The sequence below is a fragment of the Amia ocellicauda genome, chromosome 10 (assembly GCF_036373705.1).
Source record: "Amia ocellicauda isolate fAmiCal2 chromosome 10, fAmiCal2.hap1, whole genome shotgun sequence".
Taxonomy (NCBI): Eukaryota; Metazoa; Chordata; class Actinopteri; order Amiiformes; family Amiidae; genus Amia; species Amia ocellicauda.
Window position 1 is genome coordinate 12,887,862 of NC_089859.1, and position 22,769 is coordinate 12,910,630.

The 22,769-nt window shown below is 37.5% G+C and overlaps 1 protein-coding gene across 6 annotated transcripts in view; it reads right to left on the reverse strand.

Annotated features, from left to right (window-relative positions):
- Positions 1-258: 258 nt before the first annotated feature.
- The window catches only part of diaph2 (diaphanous-related formin 2), a 501,500-nt gene continuing 478,989 nt past the window's right edge, over positions 259-22,769 (reverse strand). For all 6 annotated transcript variants that reach the window (XM_066715009.1, XM_066715013.1, XM_066715012.1 and 3 more), the window contains one exon: positions 259-5,133. In XM_066715009.1, the coding sequence (XP_066571106.1) occupies positions 5,069-5,133 (65 nt within the window). In that variant the 3' untranslated portion in view covers positions 259-5,068. The remainder of the gene's footprint in view (positions 5,134-22,769) is intronic.

Genomic DNA, 22,769 nt, shown 5'->3' on the forward strand with positions numbered 1-22,769 from the left:
GGACCTGGAGAACTAGTCATGCATTTTTTGGTGGTCTCTTGATATCCCCTTGTTCTCACAACCTGGATATGATGGTTATTTGTTCCAGTTTAGCAAATAAATGGATCAATGAAGTAATAAGGAACAGGACAGGAACATGACTGGTATATACAATATTACACTTCTTCAATATTTGTAGTAATCATGGTGAAAAAACACAAAAAAACAACAACCTCTCCATAGGCACCATCAATTAACATTGGAGAAAGGCTGGTCCCATTAGCTTTGAGCGTATTGAGAGTTTAATGATTCAGATTGAACAAGCAATAATACAATTCAATGTCCAGAACGCCAAGGTCCATTTGTCTCTCAGAGAGGTGTCCATTTTTAATACGGGACTAACCTAATAGAACCATAACAGAATATATTAAATAAAGACAATTCATCCAGGTCATGTTTGATATAACACAGGGGTTATTATTTAGTCTGATCACTTAATACATACTCTATTTAGGAACAGTGTGCATACGTTTTTTTCTTTAGAGTGAACAATAAAAAATAAACATAACATGGTTACAAATATAAATTGTTTTTAAGACAGCATAACATATGAAATGTCATAATTTCCCTAAAGGTAGGTAGGACTGTGGATGGCCATTTCAATTTGTCATCAAGCCAGAACATCATTTAATATATAAATACATGTCTTTACTGTGTGTAATTGATTACATATACATGTGTGTGTGCATGTGTGTGTTTGTTCCAAAAACACATAGCAAGTTAAAGTGCAGAATCTAAAAACCTCAATCTCAAGTTTTATTTTGAGCAGTAATTCGAATAATATAGCAAAATACAGCATGAATGTATAGCAGTTTTCGAGTGATGCATAACCCTGCCTACTATATGGGCTAATTATTCTATAGTTGTATTTATAGACATAATGAATTGCTCACTGTATAATTATGACTGGTGATTTCAATCGAGTGTTTCCTTAAAGAGTACAATAATATAGTAACTGAATTGTCAATCTACAGAAGAAATGAATAAGCACAAAAGGTATAAAACAACAAAAGAAAACAAGAGAATTACATCTTGTGTGAAGCTGTAGTCTCTGTAGTTGTTGTCCTGTGTGGTTTTCAAAAAGAAAAATAATGGGTTTTGTTTTATGAAAAACTGACAGTTATTCTGTCTACTGTAACTCTCATTACTATATGATTTAGTATAAAAACAATACTAAGATATATGAACACAGTGCCTGCATAGGTTGGAGTTATTGTTTTGTTTACCAATCAAAGGTTTGAAATGAAGGAAGGCCGCTGCCAAATGTACACACGCGTCTGCCAAAATCAGCTCCAGTAAACATCAATGCAGCCAGAATCCTTAAACATGAAATAGATGTACAGTATTTTGTATATTTGCAAATGCAGTTACAGCATATCAGGAAAATAAAATACAAATAAAGAGGGTTATGGATTCAAAATTATTAAAAACATCAACAAGAATTTAACATGTAGGCTTAAAATAGTTTTGCCTTCATAATGGGCACTTCTATCAATTTGATCAGGTATGATAAGTACATTAATGAGAATACAATACATTTCAAGATATATTTTGAAATTGGACATTTAAAGACAGTGGTTACATGGTTCACATTCATATCAACCTATACAATTATCAATGAAGACTCAATTCATTATATTTGCAGTCAATTTCAGTTAGAGCAGATATAGAGAAAAAACAATGCATGAAAAAACATTGTGATCATTTAAAATTAGTGGAAGGTCAGTTACAAACATGCCTTTTTGTATAAATAAAAGACTTAATTAAGCAAAGAGTTTGTGAAAACCACACAGTGAGATTTCTGATAAAGGAGAGCTTAGCAATGAAAGGCAGTGCATGCTTTGTTTTCTCCAAGTGCGTTTTTTAAGTACTAGTTTGATGCATTCATTAATTTACATATTTATTTATTTTTAAGATATCAGCTTGGCACATTATACTGAAAAGTGATGTTTGATGTGAGAAGGAGAACAACAGCTTACACCGCAGAAATTAAAAAGAACAATTTCACTATGTCCAGGGATGCACTAAAACAACACATTGTCTGTGCCCAACCTCCCACATAAAGTATGTTCTACACATTCTGGAACATAAAGGATGTATACAAGAGCTTACATAAAAAAGAAAGGAAACCTGAAGAGTAATTTTCACCTGATTTATCTAATTAACCGTAACTGTGTACACAAGAAAGCACTTCAAGATTAAGGGAATATGGTGCTAATAGTGACGAGAGAGGACAAGTAAACCATGGGGCAGAGTGAATATTACAATACAATTGATCACCATGAAAGCTTTAAGTGATATTTCTTCCTCCTGTATGACACATACATTACAATGGTATTTGATTAATAATATATAAAAAAAGTTGGAGGATTCAATTCAAATGCTTTCTTTTTGGTGATATAGTTTTGTAGTTTCTATTTTTTTAATTTGTTTTAAGGAATAGCCAACATGCTGTCATTTCTGGTTGATAGAGCTATTGTTTATGGGAAAAAAAAGAAAACTTGTTATCTGATGTTTATTTCTGTTCACTCAAACTGCATAATTAGGTTTGTTAAACTGCATCCATCTCTTAATTACTGCAAATCACAAACAACTACCGATGCTGAAACAAGCTTGGATATTTTTCTAGCTATACATTCCTTAAAGCAGACAGATCTTTTTTACTTGCACTATAAGAAGGATGTTGTCACTGAAATACACACAATTTGTTTCACAAAATAAATAGGTTCTGTGTGGAGACAAATGGCTTGTTAAATACATCTACAAATAGTTATATAAAAATGCAGAATTGCAAAGAAAACCAAAAAGAGAAGGGAAATCAAATGTGCATTTACATAAAAAGGGCAGTTCTTCAATTCTAATGGCTTCATACAGAGCGATGTACTTATTTATTTTTTCCCGGTGCATTACGCAACTGAAAATAAGTAAATCTTGAGCTCATTCCATTTGCTTTGAATCATAAAATAGACATTTAAAGCCATTTTTTTTTTAATGCCAAAATATGGACAATGGCATTAGTGAATGTGCTCTTAAAGAAATTAGATATTGAAGTTTACATTCTGGACTTGCACGTCTACATTTATTTATTAGTGACTTCTGGATTATAGCAATGAAACATGGGCAACTTTGATATTAACGGAAAACGGGTGAAGAGAAAGTTGTACCACAAGGTAATTCAATTGAACGGCTTACAATTGCATCTTACTGTTTGTTTCAGAAGTCAGCACTCTGAAATACTCAAATTATTTCTTTAAATGCTGTTCACATTTCGATACACTAAAACCCAGCTACTTATGTGCCCACAACAAGATAAATGAATTATACCTGTTTGCAAAGCTTCTGTTTTGATTACTTTGAAAGCTTGATACATATGCAGTTGCCTGAAGCCTCATGACAATAATGTTTTAAATTTGCTCAATATTGGTAACTAGCTGCGTTCGCCTGAAGGACTGACAGGAGCCTGTGTAGGAGGCTGTTAACGATTCCTTCAAAAGACAGCCGCCATGTTCTTTTAAACCCCTATAGTTAAACTGCCTTTACAGTTGCTCGGTGCCGTCTTGATTTGACTCTGCCCACTGTGCCTACTTAAAGGAGACAGCCCACAGCACTCACAAATTGATGAATAAATACATTTTGAAAAACACCGAAAAAGACTGAATCTTTAATGGCCCCTAAGCATGTGTTTGATACCCAGTGGTGAATAGGAACAGCTCAAAACTTAGGGTCAATTTTCCAGTTGTTCAGCTGTACTAGACCTAGTAATCCAACCACAAAGCATGCGGCCACACATTATTTTTTTTATTGACCACAATTATTGTTGTTGTTGGTATTATTTTTATTTGTTAGTTAAAAAAAATCTGAAATATCCCTATTGTGATTATTTGGCAACTTAAGCCCTTATTAGAGCTGCAGTGCCTTGCCTTAAAGCGGTAAAGTACTTAGCCTTGACTATTTTGCTCTTTTCAACAAAACACTGCTGAAAAGATGTTAAGGCCACTAACTAGCAATAGAATATCTGGGCGGAAGTGCTTTTTAGGAAACTCAAAAAGCTCCCTTCCCCCAAAGAGAAGGAAATCAAAAAGTATATAGCATACTTTGGCAAAGTATCTCAAACTGTATCACCAATAATAAATAGAATGTCTGATCAGAACACCTGAAATTAACGTTCTTTTAAACTATTAAACTAACAAAATCCAATTACACAATTATACAACCGAAAAGAAGTCAACTTTGCAGTGTTCGCAGCAAAGGATGTTTTCGCACAACTGTATTACCATTCACGGCAGGTAGTGAGATAAAAGAGACCTAATCTGTTTGGCTTTCAAGACCCTTCAGATGATTATGTATTTGAGCCGGCAAGCTGGGAGGAGTCACTAGCAGAGAGAGCTGTTTGACAAATGAAGCAACTCTGTGACTCTGTTTCACCAAGTGAGCCAGCAAAAGACAGATGGGCAACTTAACATATGTCATATTAAAAACAATCAGGCAAAAACAATTAAAAATAAAAGCCAACCTCGAAGTAATTACAGATAGGGTCCATAAATATTTGGACAGTGACACAATTGTCATCATTTTGGCTCTGAACGCCACCACAATGGATTTGAAAGGAAACAAAGCACCCAAAGAACAAGCAGGAACTAACGACATCACCAGGGAAGAAACCCAGCACCCAGGTTTCCTTTCAAATCCATTGTGGTGGCGTACAGAGCCAAAATAATGACAATTGTGTCACGGTCCAAATATTTATGGACCTAACTGTATATATGTCCTTTAGACTCTGTAAGTAAATAAATAAACAAGGCTGAGGACTTGACCATTTGATGCCCTTAGATGTTCCTGTTCGACTGTCTCTGTGTGTTTCCTTGCAGGTTTCTTGTTGTTGGTGGTTTTAAGCCCTTTACTGGCAAATGTACATGCGTCTCTCTCCTTCCCGAATGCTCTTCACTTCTCCAACACGGTCTCTTTGGCACTTTTTCTTTTATTTTTACAGAGAGGTGAAGGAGGTCTTGCAAGTGTTGATGGAGTGGTATCACAGAGCAGAAGGGTTCCCGTTGTGACGTGACCGTGACCTTTCCAAACCGACCCGTCGATGGTCTGTGAAGACACAGAAGGACAAAAACAATAATAAATAAGGGGGGAAAGGGTTTAAGACTCATCCACTGCAACCCAAGTGCTATCCTCACAAGTGAACGTTGATACGAGCTGATTATGTTGATATGATCTGTTTATGTTTCAGAGAAATGCACTGCTTATGGCAGATGCTTTCTGAAGACCCTACTATCGCAGAAAATGGTGCTGTTTGACAGTGTAATCACAAAACCGTTTCATGGAAAAGAAACATTAGTTGCTAAATAAACCAGCTCTCACATAGGTGTTGAGGTTAAGCTTTTTTTTTCTCTCCACATGAACTCAATTAAAAATACCATTATCGTTCATAATGGACTTATGCTGCTCACATGTGTCTGTGTATCTTACAAGCAGAGAAGTGAACTAGGGCCAGCTGAGAAATGAAAAGAAAATGAATAAAAATAAGAACAGAGCAGGAGGGAGGAAGGAAAACACGTAAGAAGGCTTTAAGTGAGACTGCAGGCGTCGGGTGTCATAGAAACTCCATTGAGCTCTTGCTCTTGGGCAACACTTAAGAGCTCTGCAACCTCTTAGAAACGGCTTTCAGATCAGTGAGGGAATACGATGAGAATATAGTTGCGATGCGGAGACACGGTGCTGTGGACCAAGGAGCATAACAACAAAGAATAAACAAACAAACACAGGAAACTTGCAGTAGCAGAAAGTAGGATGCATTAAAGAATGGAGGGAAAGCAGGACCACCTCAGGGTTGAAGGTCAGAGCTGGGAAGATGCAATATAATACAGGCATCAGAAGACAGCCCAGTGAGCAGAGATTAAAGCTGTAGGAGAGCACTCAAAATAGGTGGATCTGGGAGGGGGAGGGGATGACAACAACAAAAAACATAACTAATATGTTTGGATTAACCTCTGGTTTGTTAGTAGTGCATAGGTTCTCACTACACTGTTTTAATCAGGCAGCACAGACAGAACAATGGCCAACACTGAATAAACAAATCTCCATTTTAAGGGGAAGAAAATAGAAATATGTTAATTTATCCAAGGTGCAATGACAGATTTGGTGCTGATCATGAGAACAGTCAAAGGTGAACCACGTGGCCTGACGTCTCCTGAACATCATAATTAATTTACAAGTGGACGGGTGTTTCTCACATTATTGCACCCAGAACTGCGAAACTCACTTTCCAATCATTCTACATCATTGTGATGAACCCTACAGAAACAAACATAACAATGCACAGGTTTTAATTGGCATTTCTCTGCATGCATTGTTAAAACAGTGTAATGAATGCTGCCTGAAGCCTTTAGGCAGCATTCATTAAAACAGGTAATGAGCTGAATGCAATTGTGAGTGGGACGCAATCACTTACTATAGGACACCCACAATGAAAGAAATCGCTTTCGGTTCGCGACAAACAATGCAGCTGGCACACAGGGAGCGCACAAAAGATGAACACGTGTATGGTAAAACCACAGAGAAAGAGAGAGAGGAACAATGACCTTGCCTGCTGAACATACTCTTGCATCAGTGCTTCCTTAAATCTCTGAATTGTCACACAAAGTTCTCTTGCGACTGGAGTTTGCATGCTGAAGATAATTAAGCCACTTTCAACCAATTAAATCCACTGCTTCTGAGCTATTTGTGATGTTCAGTGCCATTAGTGCCATCTCCTTCATACAAAGACATTTTGAATCCAATATCTGAACAGCATTTTATATCTGTGCAAATGTGGTTGTATCAAAATCTGCTTTGCCCAATTGTATTTTTGTCTTTATTGTAAACATTTATTTACTTAATTGCTATACTATAAGTCAAACATAATTCATGTATTTCCAAACTATTCCAGAAGGTTTTACTGGAATAAAAAAACAAGTTTTACATTATTGAGTTGGTCTATATAAGTGTAGGAGAACTGTATACCATTTTGAATTTTTTATTTCATTTTGGGTTTTTTTCAAAGAAAGAAAAAGAAACCTCACAATGATCACACACGCTGTCATTCAGTTTGATGACTATTTTACCTGTTTTTCCCTCGGTTGCATCATTTGGAGTTTAGAAACGTAGAAAAGAAAATTGACAAAGGAGAAACACCATTCATAGCTACAGTGGGGAAATGTCTGCACTCCAGAACTTAATTAAATGCTAACAACTGGCATTGTTTTTCAAGTGTTAAGCACTGTGTCAAGGGGATGTGCCAGAAGCGACACCAATCTATTTAGAGGGTCTTCTGTAATGAGCGCACCATTGGGGGAAAATGAGAGTGAGACTGGGGGGTTAATAATCTGCTCTGAAGCCTAACCTGACTGCAAAACAGCTAACTAGTATGCAATTCAGAGACTTGTTGGACTGCTTGAAGTGATAATCAATGCAGTAAAGTCTATATTGGTTGTTTCTATAGAGCTCGGTTTATTTTTAAGGTTAATGCTATAACCCACCTTTCCAATTGACCATTCCTAAGATCAGCCCACATTTTTCACATTTGAAAACACACCTTTAAACCTATAAGCGCGCACAAGCACACACACAAACATTGTATATAAAAATGTATATTTATGTACAGTGAGGGAAAAAAGTATTTGATCCCCTGCTGATTTTGTACGTTTGCCCACTGACAAAGAAATGATCAGTCTATAATTTTAATGGTAGGTGTATTTTAACAGTGAGAGACAGAATAACAACAAAAAAATCCTGAAAAACGCATTTCAAAAAAGTTATACATTGATTTGCATGTTATTGAGGGAAATAAGTATTTGATCCCCTATCAATCAGCAAGATTTCTGGTTCCCAAGTGTCTTTTATACGGTAATGAGCTGAGATTAGGAGCACTCTCTTAAAGGGAGTGCTCCTAATCTCAGCTTGTTACCTGTATAAAAGACACCTGTCCACAGAAGCAATCAATCAATCAGATTCCAAACTCTCCACCATGGCCAAGACCAAAGAGCTGTCCAAGGATGTCAGGGACAAGATTGTAGACCTACACAAGGCTGGAATGGGCTACAAGACCATCGCCAAGCAGCTTGGTGAGAAGGTGACAACAGTTGGTGCGATTATTCGCAAATGGAAGAAACACAAAATAACTGTCAGTCTCCCTCGGTCTGGGGCTCCATGCAAGATCTCACCTCGTGGAGTTTCAATGATAATGAGAACAGTGAGGAATCAGCCCATAACTACACGGGAGGATCTTGTTAATGATCTCAAGGCAGCTGGGACCATAGTCACCAAGAAAACAATTGGTAACACACTACGCCGTGAAGGACTGAAACCCTGCAGCGCCCGCAAGGCCCCCCTGTTCAAGAAAGCACATGTACAGGCCCGTCTGAAGTTTGCCAACATCTGAATGATTCAGAGGAGGACTAGGTAAAAGTGTTGTGGTCAGATGAGACCAAAATCAAGCTCTTTGGCATCAACTCAACTCGCCGTGTTTGGAGGAGGAGGAATGACCCCAAGAACACCATCCCCACCGTCAAACATGGAGGTGGAAACATTATGCTTTGGGGGTGTTTTTCTGCTAAGGGGACAGGACAACTGCACCGCATCAAAGGGACGATGGATGGGGCCATGTACCATCAAATCTTGGGTGAGAACCTCCTTCCCTCAGCCAGGGCATTGAAAATGGGTCGTGGATGGATATTCCAGCATGACAATAACCCAAAACACACAGCCAAGGCAACAAAGGAGTGGCTCAAGAAGAAGCACATTAAGGTCCTGGAGTGGCCTAGCCAGTCTCCAGACCTTAATCCCATAGAAAATCTGTGGAGGGAGCTGAAGGTTCGAGTTGCCAAACGTCAGCCTCGAAACCTTAATCACTTGGAGAGGATCTGCAAAGAGGACTGGGACAAAATCCCTCCTGAGATGTGTGCAAACCTGGTGGCCAACTACAAGAAACATCTGACCTCTGTGATTGCCAACAAGGGTTTTGCCACCAAGTACTAAGTCGAAGGGGTCAAATACTTATTTCCCTCATTAACATGCAAATCAATGTATAACTTTTTTGAAATGCGTTTTTCTGGATTTTTTTGTTGTTATTCTGTCTCTCACTGTTAAAATACACCTACCATTAAAATTATAGACTGATCATTTCTTTGTCAGTGGGCAAACGTACAAAATCAGCAGGGGATCAAATACTTTTTTCCCTCACTGTATATGTAATTTCTGCATCTTGGAGCAAGGAATGCTGCCCTTGACCATTGGAACCTATAAATCATGTCATCAATCAGTATGTTATGATGTACACACATGTTTATATATACAGTATATATACAATTATTTTTCTGTAGAATACTGTAATCTATCACATCAATGCAAATGTGACAATACATATATACGTATATATTCTTAATTTATTTTAAGAAAAAACTAAATAAAACTGATGAAATGTATTGCTACTATGTGTCAATGTATTGTGTTTACCCTGGCCCCTAGTAGTGGTGTTCCAGCTTGTATCTCTGTCCTTCATCTCATGTGTGTGTGTGATTTTTATTTTTTTTCTGCTGGGCTTATGTAGTGTAATTGAGTACCACACCAAGAAAAAAACATATATAAATGAGGCGGTGGGGAAGAAAACCCATTTCTTCAGTTGTAACTTACGGGGTTGGAGGAATGATACTAGAGTTACACGAAGCAGGACTTTAGACAGAGGTAAGAGTAATTGCTTTTAAGGCAAAGGAAAACAAACTACAACAAACACAAAACACAATTGTTGATGGGGGGAAAATAAGAAGTTCAGTGAGTACAGGTACTGCACTTTTGACGATCCTTGATTGTGCTGATAGGTTGTAAGAAATCAAGTACAATATAGATACTGTTACCCTAAGCTTAGATTGTCTCCGTTTTTTTGTATCCATGTTACCAAAACCTACTGAATGTGTGAACAGCCAATTATGTATTTTAGTAATTTGAAAATCTCTCTTATTGATGCTGCCTTTTCAAAGAGAATACCATAGTTTCACTTAAACATGGTTGTATCAAGAAAAATCTATGTAATTGTATCCATGTATATTCATAAGCCTGGTGTGTGGACTTTTCTGTTATTACCCCCAGTGAAATTGATTTGAACTTATTTCTGAATCAAATCATTCAGCCCTTGAATATTGTGTTGCGATCACACATGTGATTCATGAAATATAGCAGCATATTAACAGAAAATAAACAAACAAAAACAAATAGCAACTGGGTGCAGGTTCGAATTCAATCTATATTAATCTATTTCAGTTATGTGAGTTGGAATTCTTCCAGTGTACAAACATCATGTTCAATTGAATGAATAACTGCAAAGCAAGATAGACATGAATTAAGCAGTAAAATATTGAAAAATGCAAAGCAAAGTTTAATGTTCACACTTTCAGAAAAAATACTCTTTAAACAGAAAACAACCTAAAGCAGAAGGCTATGATTCACAATTCACAATAATGAAGGCCTTTGTTTTAAAGCATAATGATTTTTTAGGGAAAATGCATGTTTCATGAAAGACTGATGGGAGAAATCATATTTTGTGCTTATTTACGTAAGGCAAAAATCATGTTAATAGATTAGTTAGTAGACCAGAAAATATGGATTGAAACAACATACAGGACAATGATTTGTTCTGAATACACAAACAAAATCCAACACTTTTAAACAAAACAATTAAACTTTAGCAAAACAAATGTTTCCATGTATACTGTACGGAAACAAGAAGCCCTAGAAACATTGTTGATGTCAATTAATAATACAGAGAACTCAGCTCCTTCTACACAACCAAGTTCATAATTTAAATAAAGTGACATTTCTAGAAATGTTACACACACTTGTGTAGGAATTCCCATGTGGGGATGTATCAAATATCTCAGGTACACTAATTAGTCTCACAAGATATATGATATTAGGCTATATGTGGGAGGTATAGACATGCAACTTGTATAAACTTAGATGCACAGATGGAACTGGCATGGTGCCAATCTGTTTCAGTGGGTGGAATGTCACGTTTTTTTTTTATGTATCTCAAGCAGACAATGACTTTGCCGTTCGTTTATAAAAGATGTCCGTGCGGGGTTTGGGTTACATGGAGGCTTAGCAAACACATCCTGAAGAAGGCACACTACTCAAACATTTATGTTTTTTTTCAGTGTACATAACGTTTGATGTTGAACTAGGAAAGAACCACTGCACAGCAAATGAAACTTTCACCTCATCCCCCAAACAACACAAATAATTGAAGCCATGCCAAATCTACCACTCATTATATTGTAGTTTACCCAATGCAAGCCTAAGACTAATGACAGTCTAAGTCTACTGGGTGATCTAGCCCTAACTCTAGGCCAGGGGTTCCCAATGTCTGGTGATGGAGTGCCAATTTCCGGAGGTTGCATGGGATGAGGTGCCGCAGTCGAAAATGAACCACCAATGAAAACTAAATATGTCCCAAATCATACCTTTTTATTTCCTATATATTTCTGTTAGGCAACATGTATGACATGTAATTGTTGTTTTATTATGTTTCATTTCACCCAAATGATATGTGCAATTTGTAACAGAAAATCTTTAGAAAGTATAAAAATATAGTAAACGTTCAGAAATGGGGGGGGTTGAAGGTTGGCTTTGGGGGGCCCACACCAAACATCCCTGAGGGCCGTATTTGGCCCCAGGGCCGCACTTTGGGAACCCCTGCTCTAGGCCAACACGAAGCCTAATCTTAAACTGAACTTTAAACATAATTGAAATGTAATATATACCTCTGCTTAGGTTAATATTAGGGTTATATTTCTCAGAAAATTCAGTCTTTCATTAGTGTGAACCTGTGGGCAAAGCTTCATACTTTGGTCTTAGCTAAGCCTCCATCCATTGCACACTGTCAGCATGCTTAATCCAATAATCATTGTGTCAACACTATAAAACATTATATATATAAACAAACCAGTAAGGAGGCAACACTGAAAAGCACACTCTCATTGTTTTTACTTTTTATTTTTTTTGTCTTTTTGCATTGTATCAAAAAGACTCAACATGCGCACTTTCTACTCATTTTACCTGTCACTTCTCATAGCTATACCTGGAAGACTGCGTTAAAGTTTAAAGCCCTTTTTAAAGAAAGGAAAACAACCCACTACTTAGAAGCCAGCATCTTAACATAGGTTTTGCTATTGGCTTGCATTTTACACCCATTGTCCAGCGACATTTCCCACTCAGGTTCACTCGACTAAAAGCTGAGCTGAGCCTTAAAGTAATGTCTCTTGACAGCTCCATACACAATACAGTGTAGGGGGGGGGGTGCAAAAATCACTCTGGATGTCAATAAACAAATGTTTATTTTTAGAAAGTAAAAATGTGCCAGTCTCTTTATGTTGGTTGAATGCTGAGACAGGTATATATTGTACAAAAACACAGAAAAAATTAGTATTTTCTTACAATAACAAAAGCAGCAAGTATTTTCTCCTGACACAATCACTTCCAAATGGTTGTAAAGTGAAGGTCTTGTCATTTTTTATTTATTTATCATCAAACAAATACAAACTTGCTCACACACACACACACACACACACACATATATATATATATATATATAGATATATATATATATATATATATATATAGATATATATATATATATATATATATATATATATATATATATATATATATATATATATATATATATATATATTATATTGCAGATACAGAATAAAAGCTTTGGTAGGTAATACAGTTTAGAAGTTTATTGACAACTTAAATATAACAAAAAATATTTCCTAATGCCCTGACTAGAATGTGACCTGTGGGATATAATAACAGAGAAGAAACATATGAGAAGTATAACACAAAAAAAAAAAAAATCAATGGAGGTGATTTTTTTAATCAATTCTGGCCGAGAGGAAAATTCTTAAACTTCCTCAGACATACTTGTTTTATCAAAGGGCCATATCAGTCAAGAAAACAAGTGAACACGCCAATCAGGCTTACAAAAATAAACTTAATGCCTTAACGTTTTCCTGAAGTTGTAGAGAGATGGTGAGAATACTAAGATTGTGCTTAAAAGTCTTAATAAATAGACTTTTTTTTGTGCTACAAATGCATAGTCATGTAAGTTTTTATCACTGCGATGTGTGTTTTGCATGCTTTGAAGGCTGTCAGGTCAGAACTACCTGTTGTGGCCTGCATAATGAGATAAGTTCATTATAGGTTTAAGCCCCACACTAGAAGGCAGTGTGTTTGGATATACATGAAGTCTATGATGATGACTTGGTCTCCAAACATGGTTATATCCTCCAAACTGTTGCGGCGCCCAGAGGCTTTGCGTTGATCCTCCAAGACTGATTATACCACTGCCCTGAGCCGACACACAGCGGCACACACACATAAGGGATGGGAGAGTGTCTGCCATAGTCAAGAGTTCAGAGCCGGCAGAGACATATACAGGGCTGTGACCTCTATGAACACACTCTGCTGCTGGTATTTCACTCTGAGTGTTATATCAACTTCAGAAATGCAGAAGGATACACAAGCACAAGGCTGCCAAACAACATTAACCATACCAACAACAACAACAACAACAACAACAACAACAACAACAACAATAAAATGTATAATAACAACAACCATATTAATACTAATACTACTAATAATCTCTGTAAGAAAACAAGCTGATTCAACTGACAGTAAGAAATGGAGACATTCCCCTGAGAGCTACTTAAGTAATCCATACTCTTGAAACCTGATTGTTGAATGAATGTCTTCAGGTTAAGTGAGATGAGATGACAAATCAAGATATTTTTTTCTGATTTCTTAATCTGATCAGTAGTGGCACAATACAGTACTGGAAGATTGAACAAACCTAATTATAACCTTCACAATTAACACTACCCTCACCCTTACACTCAATCTAGCTCAATTCTTAGCCTATCACTATCTCTAACTTGACTCTAATTTCCACCTAATTCATTGCTTAATTCGCCTGCACAACCCTAACCCTAGGCCCAATCTTACCTTAGCAACAGCAACTGTGAGAATGTCTGCTCTCTTTTTCAGTTAAAGAGCTGATACATATAGTTGTTGTATATAGTTTTCCCATTTAAAGCAGATATTTTTCTGGCTACAGAACAAAAAACAGGTAAAAGCACCGTGAGCCAAAAAGGGACTGCTGGAACCATGTAAGAACCAATTCCACAGGAGACAGAGCCGGAGAACTTGTGCCAAATTCTCATAAAAAAACTGGATGGGCAACAGACAAAAGTATCAATTTAGTTTGATATAACCTTCCACAGGGAGATTTCATCAGAGATTTAGCATTGGGAATGTCTTATCAAACAATGTGTCCACATCATAAAATAATAACAATAAAAAATATTATGAAAAAAATGCATATACATATAGATCTGGCAGGAGTACAATTATTCAGAAACATCTCTGTGGATTTAACTGCTAAAATAAGACTTATCAGGTACAATTTGTACAAGAGCCAAAGAAAACGGCACAGTCTGTAGATGGTGTGATTGACAGATGGATAAGTAGACAGAGAGATAGTTCGACAAATGGATACTAAGATATAGTTTGACAGACAGATGGATACATAAATGGATGGTTTGGCAGGATGATAAGGTAAGTAGACTGATGGATCACCAAACAAGAGGAGGAAGGGAACAAAACGATGGATGCAGAAACAAAAAGAAAAAAAAAGATTTCTGCAAAGATAGTTAGATTCTTGGATGCAGAGGAATTATATATAGAGAGACTGGTTAATTAATAGTTGTTGTTTTTCCGGTTAAATGTCTGTTAAAACTAAAATCTGAAACTCACAAATCACGTTTGAAAATGGATTTACCCAGCTGTCTTAGCTGTGAGGAAATTTAAAATACATGTATAGATAGCTAGCTAGATAGAAAGATCCATAAATCCAACTATGAGATTCTCTGTGGTCAGCTACAGGCATAGATATAACAGATATAAACAGACACAGACAGAAGAATAAAATAATAAATAGCTAAGAAAAGTTCCCCCTTTGAGGCTGGCCAGACACTCAGAAATCAGGATTACCTCAACTCAGTTAAAGCCTCTCCAAGTCCTCATTATGCTCTGTTTCTCGATGATGTTAAAATCACTGAGATAGAAATGTTTAAGTCTAAAGTAGCTGTTTCATCAGACAGTGTTCTCTGTTCCCTTTATTCTTGAGGGGTGGGAAGAATCCTTAAAAAGCCCTAACAAGTGTTTCAGCACTTTTAATAGAGAGCACAGGCCCGGTGAACGATGCCCTTTGAAGGTATAATGTCTCTCATTCTGTGGTGGAAAGCAGAGGCAGTCTTTGAAATGACACGTCTTGTTCTGCCTGCCAATGCTGCTGCTTGCAGACACGGCACTCGTTATTAAGAAGGTATTATCACAGGGTTATTACCACTGCTTTACATTTTGAATTAAAGTTTTATGTAAATACATAAATAAAGAGCTGAGTTGTAACCCTATACAATCTATAGTTTGCAGTAAATAAGGCAGACAACTATTTTAACTAGATTAATAATCAATCAAACAAACAAACAAAACTATGTAGCTCCTAGCTGTGAATCAAATTAAATGATCTCCTTTTCAATGTATATAAGTTGAAAGACATATTTAAAGGACAGAAATCTGCAACTAAAATATATTTATAGACAATATACGATAAAGAAAACAAATTTGCAGAAAGTTTCTGAACAACAGCTTTCAGGTAAATCATAGTAACTCAGCTTCACTGAGCTTTACTCAGCCTGGTACCATACACAGGGGGACCGGCTAAATAATGCATTGATTTTTGTACTTATTTCTTTCATTTTTAATATTTTTAAGCATGGAAAATGAAAAACACAAAAGTGTAGGTTCTATCGTGGAAGAAACGTGATCCATTTTGTAAAAAGCTTTGAATGCTGAGGGGGCTGTACTGGTATGGAGCCCTGAAATCGCCTCCTAAATCTTTCATGTGGAGATGCTCTCTAATGTACACAAGAAGCCCGAATCATCCACTAAAGGTCCCTGTTCTACTTTCCATAGCCTACTAGCTCTGCTGAGGTTTTCTTATCCTGGTCCAATTTCAGGCAAGCTAATGACTGCAAACCACAGAACAAGGCATCTGCGCACTGCTCCACTGGCCTTTTTTTTAGTTATGAACAGCTGCACCATTTTGTTATTTTTCTCTCAAATTATTATATTATTCTACCATGTTTAATTATGACTGCTGGTTGCCTTTTTTGATTTCAGTAAAAAAAAGTAAAAAATGCTGCAAAGAAGGACGACTCTTTAGGGATGATTAAAAAAAACATATAAGTGGATGACATCTCTGGAGAAGTGCCTACTACTATGGATTTCAATAAATAAAATATTTATCCATTTTATTTATTTACTGAAAAATATTTCTACTGGGAAGCCCTCCGGAGATCTTGTTCACATGGCCGCTTGTCACCACTTAGCCACAAGGTTTCAATAAAACAAGCAAACAACACGATCCTACACCTATAAATAAGTTATAATTTCTGAACAAAGTACTGAACACAGTGGTTCAAACAGACCATTCATCACTTTTTTATGGGCTTGCATTGGGAATCGTTTTTGAACTAGAAGGGAAAATATTTTAAGGCCTGTACACATAAAAAGAAAGAACACTGATAGAGGAAGGCAGTTCTGCTGGTAGGCAACACAGTGAATGTCTTCTAAATCTAAAATTAGAATTTGAAGCAAAAGTGTAGAAAACAGGAAAAATCAGACTTTTCAGAATACTTCTGCTTATATTCTAAAGTATACACACAGAATCACATATTAATAAATAACATCAATTTGATGTAGACAGCATAGGTAAACCCTCCAACCAGCAGATGCATGGGAAGCAACAGTGTTTGATAAACTATGGAAAGCCCAATTATCCCCAGACAGCTTTCATCCTCCTTCCGTTGAAGGCTTTTGGCCAATTCTGCTCCGCCCTCCAAAAACAGGTGGGATTTGAGACCACCTCACTCCGGCCTGTAATAGTGTATCATGCACTCCTGGTGAAGGCTGTGAGTGGTACAATACTCTTTTAAAGAACTTTTCTTTTATTGTCTCTTGTCTTGAACATGCAAATCCCTATACCTAGTCTTTTAGTGTCGAGAGTATGTTACTTTTCTGTATTGTGTGCCATGGATGCTCTGAGGTCTGCCAGTGATGGAAGTTAGAATCCATACACTATTTAATTAATGAAGAGTTATTTACCTGTGCTGTTGAGTAAATACTTTATTTTTCAGTTTGCATAGATGTCATATGCCTGTAAACATCTTGGGTAACCAGAATGCCTTGTATAGTTCACACAGCAATGAGCAGAATGTACCCAGACATTCAGTATTTTTAGGACAAAATGAGTCACATTCCCACATGAAGCCACTTTCCTGGCAGACCCTCCATCTCCACCACTCAGAAGGCTTTCTGTGGCATTCAGACCCCAAGGCAACACACCTGTGGCCAGAGTACTTCCCAGAGATCAATTAGCATTAAAATTTAGGTAGTGCTGGGGGTAGTGCTATATGAACTAAAGGAACTGCTTCTGTACCTATGGGGATGTGAAATAGGCAAAAGCACACATGCAGAAAAAATGCCAGCCCACTCTCTGATGGGGTGCAAAACTGTATGTCATGCGACTCCGCAGGCATGCTTTGCTATTCGTTTACGGCACTCGGTACATATATACACGTCAACTCTGCTTGCCCTGGTGGGAAGGAACAGTATGGTATCAGATAGGCCAACTTTCATCACTGTAGAGAAGACGAAATAGAAATACACCCTCACAATCAGATGTTGCCAACTTAATGACACCCCATGAGCAAAACAAAGAAATGACTAAAACAATCAGAAACATACTGACATATCTAGTGCAACGCTCCAGATAAGTGGTTTGACATTGCAGGCGGAAACTGTTTTAAGGAATACAAACCCTAAAAATGATACAACTAATTCTAAACAATGTATCTCTTTTGCATAACAGCTTGATGCAATTTAATTCCTAGCACATACACCATTTTATTTCCCCTCTTTATAGTTATTTTCCCTCAGGATGTTTGAACACTGTGAGCAAGCAGCTCTGATTTTACTCATCAGCCAATGACGAAAGTTATCTTTTCATTTTGACGAACCCAATAAAAGCACAGCACATGCCCTCCCCCGGTTGCCATACAATGACAAGTAGCTGTCTTGGAAGACATGTGAGAGAAGCAGCAGAGGGAAGGGGCAGGGAGCCGGGTCTGTGTGGGATACAATACCCAGAAAGTTGGGCTATCCCCTGTGGTCCCTGTCCTTCTCCGTCACTGAGATCTGGCTGAAGGCTCACACACGTGTCCGCTCCTGTAGGTGTCAATGCCAGTTCCTGCCGAGCTGCCCAACTCCGAGGGAGAATGGCGGGGGCTCTGGCACCTGCTCAGTCTCGCATGCGTCTCCTGACAGCACCCTTCACGTCACAGCAGGGCGCTGCACATCAGATATGACAGCCGCACACACTCAGGACTACCCACCCCCCCACCCAACGACAGCGCCTGACAGCTATCAATAGAGATTCCAACACAAACTGCCAGTGAGAGAGAGCTGGGTGGAGAGAGAAATAGGGGGTGGGGGGTGATGAGGGACGCAAAGGGCTCAGTAGGCACCCTCTTCTACTGCAGAACATAATTTGATGGAAAACTGTGAGTCATTTTTATGTATTTATTTTTTCTTCAGCATTTCCTCACATCAATATCGAAAATGTCAAAACCTTCAGTCTCACAAATCTCAGCCTTGTGTTAACCATTTCCTCTGCCACTGCCTCTCCAAACAACCAAATAAATATTAATAAACAAACAAAACAACAAAAAAATATGTTTAGTTAATCTCAATATGTTTGTGATGTGTCATTTGTGACTAATGTAAGAACTACCGTTGGCAAAGTATCTTTGCTCAGCAGACCCCAGGGTCAACAAGAACAACATAAACAAAACATTCAATATCTTTTCTTCCTTTATTTTTTATATAAATAAAGAATATTATAGTTTATTTCAAATAATTATTATTTTACTGAAGGAAATCCAATCTGGAATATCACAGTATTTGGAGGGCATCTGTTCTTTATTGAAGAGTCCTCCTATAACCAGAGGTATAATTGGTACAGGTCAAATAGGTTACTTCATTGAGAGGTTTGTAAGTCTCATTTACCCTTATGCAAGCTGCATAGGCTAGCAGAGTTGGTGACCTTTGGTTTCATTCCCCCACTGAAATGAAGTTGGTTGACCTTTGCATGGTTATGGCCTAGGCAGCTTCAACAAGGTTTTTTTCTGAACTCATAAATCATGAAGTGTCTCAGGCCACTCGGACTGTGATGACCTTTCCCCTGACATTTGTTAGGTGAGGCTCCGCCACTGCAGAGCATTCCCATCAAACAGGATGTCACTCCAAAAATTAAGTGTCTAATGACTGCATCAGGCTTCGGAAGAACAAATAAAGGACACTTTAAGAAAACAGGTCTACCAAGCTCCTGCAAAACTTCCAAGGAACAACACACACAAAAATAATAATCTCAAATCAACCCATCTTGTCTGTTGACACAAGAGCTCTGGATTGGATCACCTGCACTGCAAGTGACACTGGATCCCAACTACAATTTACAATTTGGCCCTGTTAGTAATAAGGTAATTTACTGTCATTGTAGGTCTGCTTTAAAAAAGTGTAATACACAAGGTTTCAACTGACAAATCCACTGGGACTTTAAACATGTGCAGAGCAGGCTGGTCTTCACGTTAACATCTCCCCTTCGAACAGCAGTACTGTACGCTGCCCGCACACACAAACACCCTGGACTGTAAGAATGGTAGACTCAGATCAGGTTATCCCCAGGCAGGTTTTCAGAGGTGAGGATGTTACCTATTGATTCGCCAACAGCCACAGACCAAGTCAATGTACAGAACTCTCCTGGAAACTACCCAGAACTCCCTCTTTCACTTTCTAATTCACAAGCACCAGATGTCCTTGACTCGCATTGACAAATTGATTTCTTCAAGAAACAAAAATAATATTTGATGTCAAAGCACAACCCTGTTCAATCTGGGCCACGCGCTCTTCACAGAAATTAAAACCTGTATTTTATAATGGGAAAATGTCATTTTGTTGGCAGGAAGCAGCTACTCCCGCCGTGTCTCCCTTCTACAAGCGAAAGAAAACTAGGGACTTATCCAGGATAATTCCCTTAGCCCAACTGACTGTCAAGAAAGCAGTCTTTATTTATTTATGTATTTGCTTATTTTACAATTATTGGAATGGTATTGTTACATATCAGTTAAACAAACAAACAAACAAACAAACAAACCCACAAGTAAAGACTTGGACTATTTAAACTTGGAGAATTCTTACTCTGTCCTGATCTATATATTGCATATATATTTTTTATAAATACACAGAGACTCTGTTGTTCAATGGCTGATTTCTCCAGGCACCAAGCTCTTCATTAAATGTTGATTTTCTGCCAGGGAGATGCACACTCCTGCTGGGGAAAGGAAGTGAAGCTTAACCAGTGTATCAAGGTCAGTAACCCCGCTCCTCTCTGGCACTGCTGCGGGATTTCAACATCTGTGAAGCCGACAAGGCCCCAGCTCTGAACGTCACTGGAAGGAAAGAGTCTCACACCTCTCTTTCTATAAACCTCTGGTGCTAGGTAACTCCTTCCTGCCGCTAAAGAGGAAACTTTAGACACTCAAAACCTGCCTGCTTCAGAAGAGCTTATGGCATCAGTTTCGGCACTACAGCAGGTATATATATAAATTGCTATTAATCATTAACATTGTTATCATCATTGTAATGAAAAAATAGAGCATCAAACCGAGTTAAGCACCTGTCTCCGGGTAACAATCACCTGTGGTCAATGGCCAAAATACACCGGTACTACCCTTATCACTTACAATGATAGAGGTCAGATCAAAAGTTGAATCCAAGAAAGTTGGGGTCCATCTTTTGCTGCCTCTGCTATGCCTAGACAGTCCCCTGTTAAGTAAGGCCTTTATATGTCAATGCAGAACAACAAAAACATATATTTAAAAAAAATGAAAAACAATGTTTTCCATTGCTGCTGTAATGTGTAATAGAAGGGACATTTCAGCTTTGTTTGTGTCAGAAATGTAAGGAAACAATTTCCCAATGTTTTCTCAAAAGACTTACGATACCTAAAGAAAATCCAAAAAGCTCTTATTCATTAGCAATTCCCTGTAATACATTTCAGCTCAAAAAGAGCACATTGATTTTCCTGCTGTTGGAATAACATACAAAAAAGAATAGAAAATAAAAAAGCAAAACAATTGTATTGCTCTGAATTGAAAGAAAGAGAAACAAGCAAAAAAAAAAAATCTAATGGCAGACATAGCTGAATAATCTTGTGGAAAAGTTTCTGAAGTTTATAATAGTGTGCTTTAATGGATCTCAGTTGAATTTGCATTGATTTCCCCGGTATTGAACCACATAACTAGCAGTTAAGTATCTCAGAAGCAAGATGCTGTCTCCCGCCATCAACTACACTCGATCCCAAATTGATAAATTTCATGGGGCTTTTTCTCCTCTCTCTAAAATGAAATCTGCACAGGAACCATCTAGCACATTACTTGGGGAAACAGAGAAGTAGATAGAAACATGCGATTTTACATTTGATTTTAGTTAATTTTCACTAGTAGAGGAAAGAATGGGTGGTGATCATACTGCAAATTAAATCAAATCAAATATAGAACCAAATGTTTATATGTATGTGATTCACCACCACAACTTAAATCTCTCTGGCTAATTTGAAATGTATTCTTTTTGACAGAAAATCAACTTTTAATGAAAAGCCATGTGTCTGGAGAAATTAGGCATCACCCAGAGGAGTTTAGATTAAAAGTTTATAAGAGACAGGACTGCAGGCTGTGGCTGCTGAGGAAGGGTGGTGTTGTGGGAGAACTGAGACATTCATATACATCTCTCTCTCTCTCTCTCTCTCTCTCTCTATATATATATATATATATATATATATATATATATATACACACACAGTTATTAATTTAATTAATGAAGAAACCACTTTTCTTTCAAAATAAAGACAAAAAAGTTATGTATAGCTCACAGAAGTGTAAAGCAAGCACCACTGCACAAACACATAGTGACGCTTTAGTTGTTCCACTCCATGTTTTGATTAAATAAACCAGGACAAGGAACCATATGGGAACCAAAGATTATTCATACAATTACCATGATACATATGGGCCATGGTAAAAATGCAATCTCACGAGACTCTGTCTGAGAAAACCCAGAAAGCTGAACTGCATCCAGCCACTCATGTATCTGAAACACACCAAGAGGTTTTAGGATCTTGGGGAAGTGAGGAAGAAGAAGGCAGTTAGAGATTGTGTCCTGCCCATCCCAGCTTAAGGATGAACCAACACCTTTGTAATGCACATTAACTTGAAAAAAACATGCAGAAAAACAACAACAAAACAAATGATAAAACAAGCCAAAAAACGAAACAATATAAAACAGAAAATGATGTAAGGCTATAATGTGGTAAAAAGAATAATGCAAAAATACATTTAAAAATTATAAAATGCACACTGTTCATTATCAGATAGTCTTTTGTCTGCTTTGGTTAAAGTAGATTAAAAGCTAAAAGTCTTAGACATTAAATGCCTGCCCACCTGCACCTA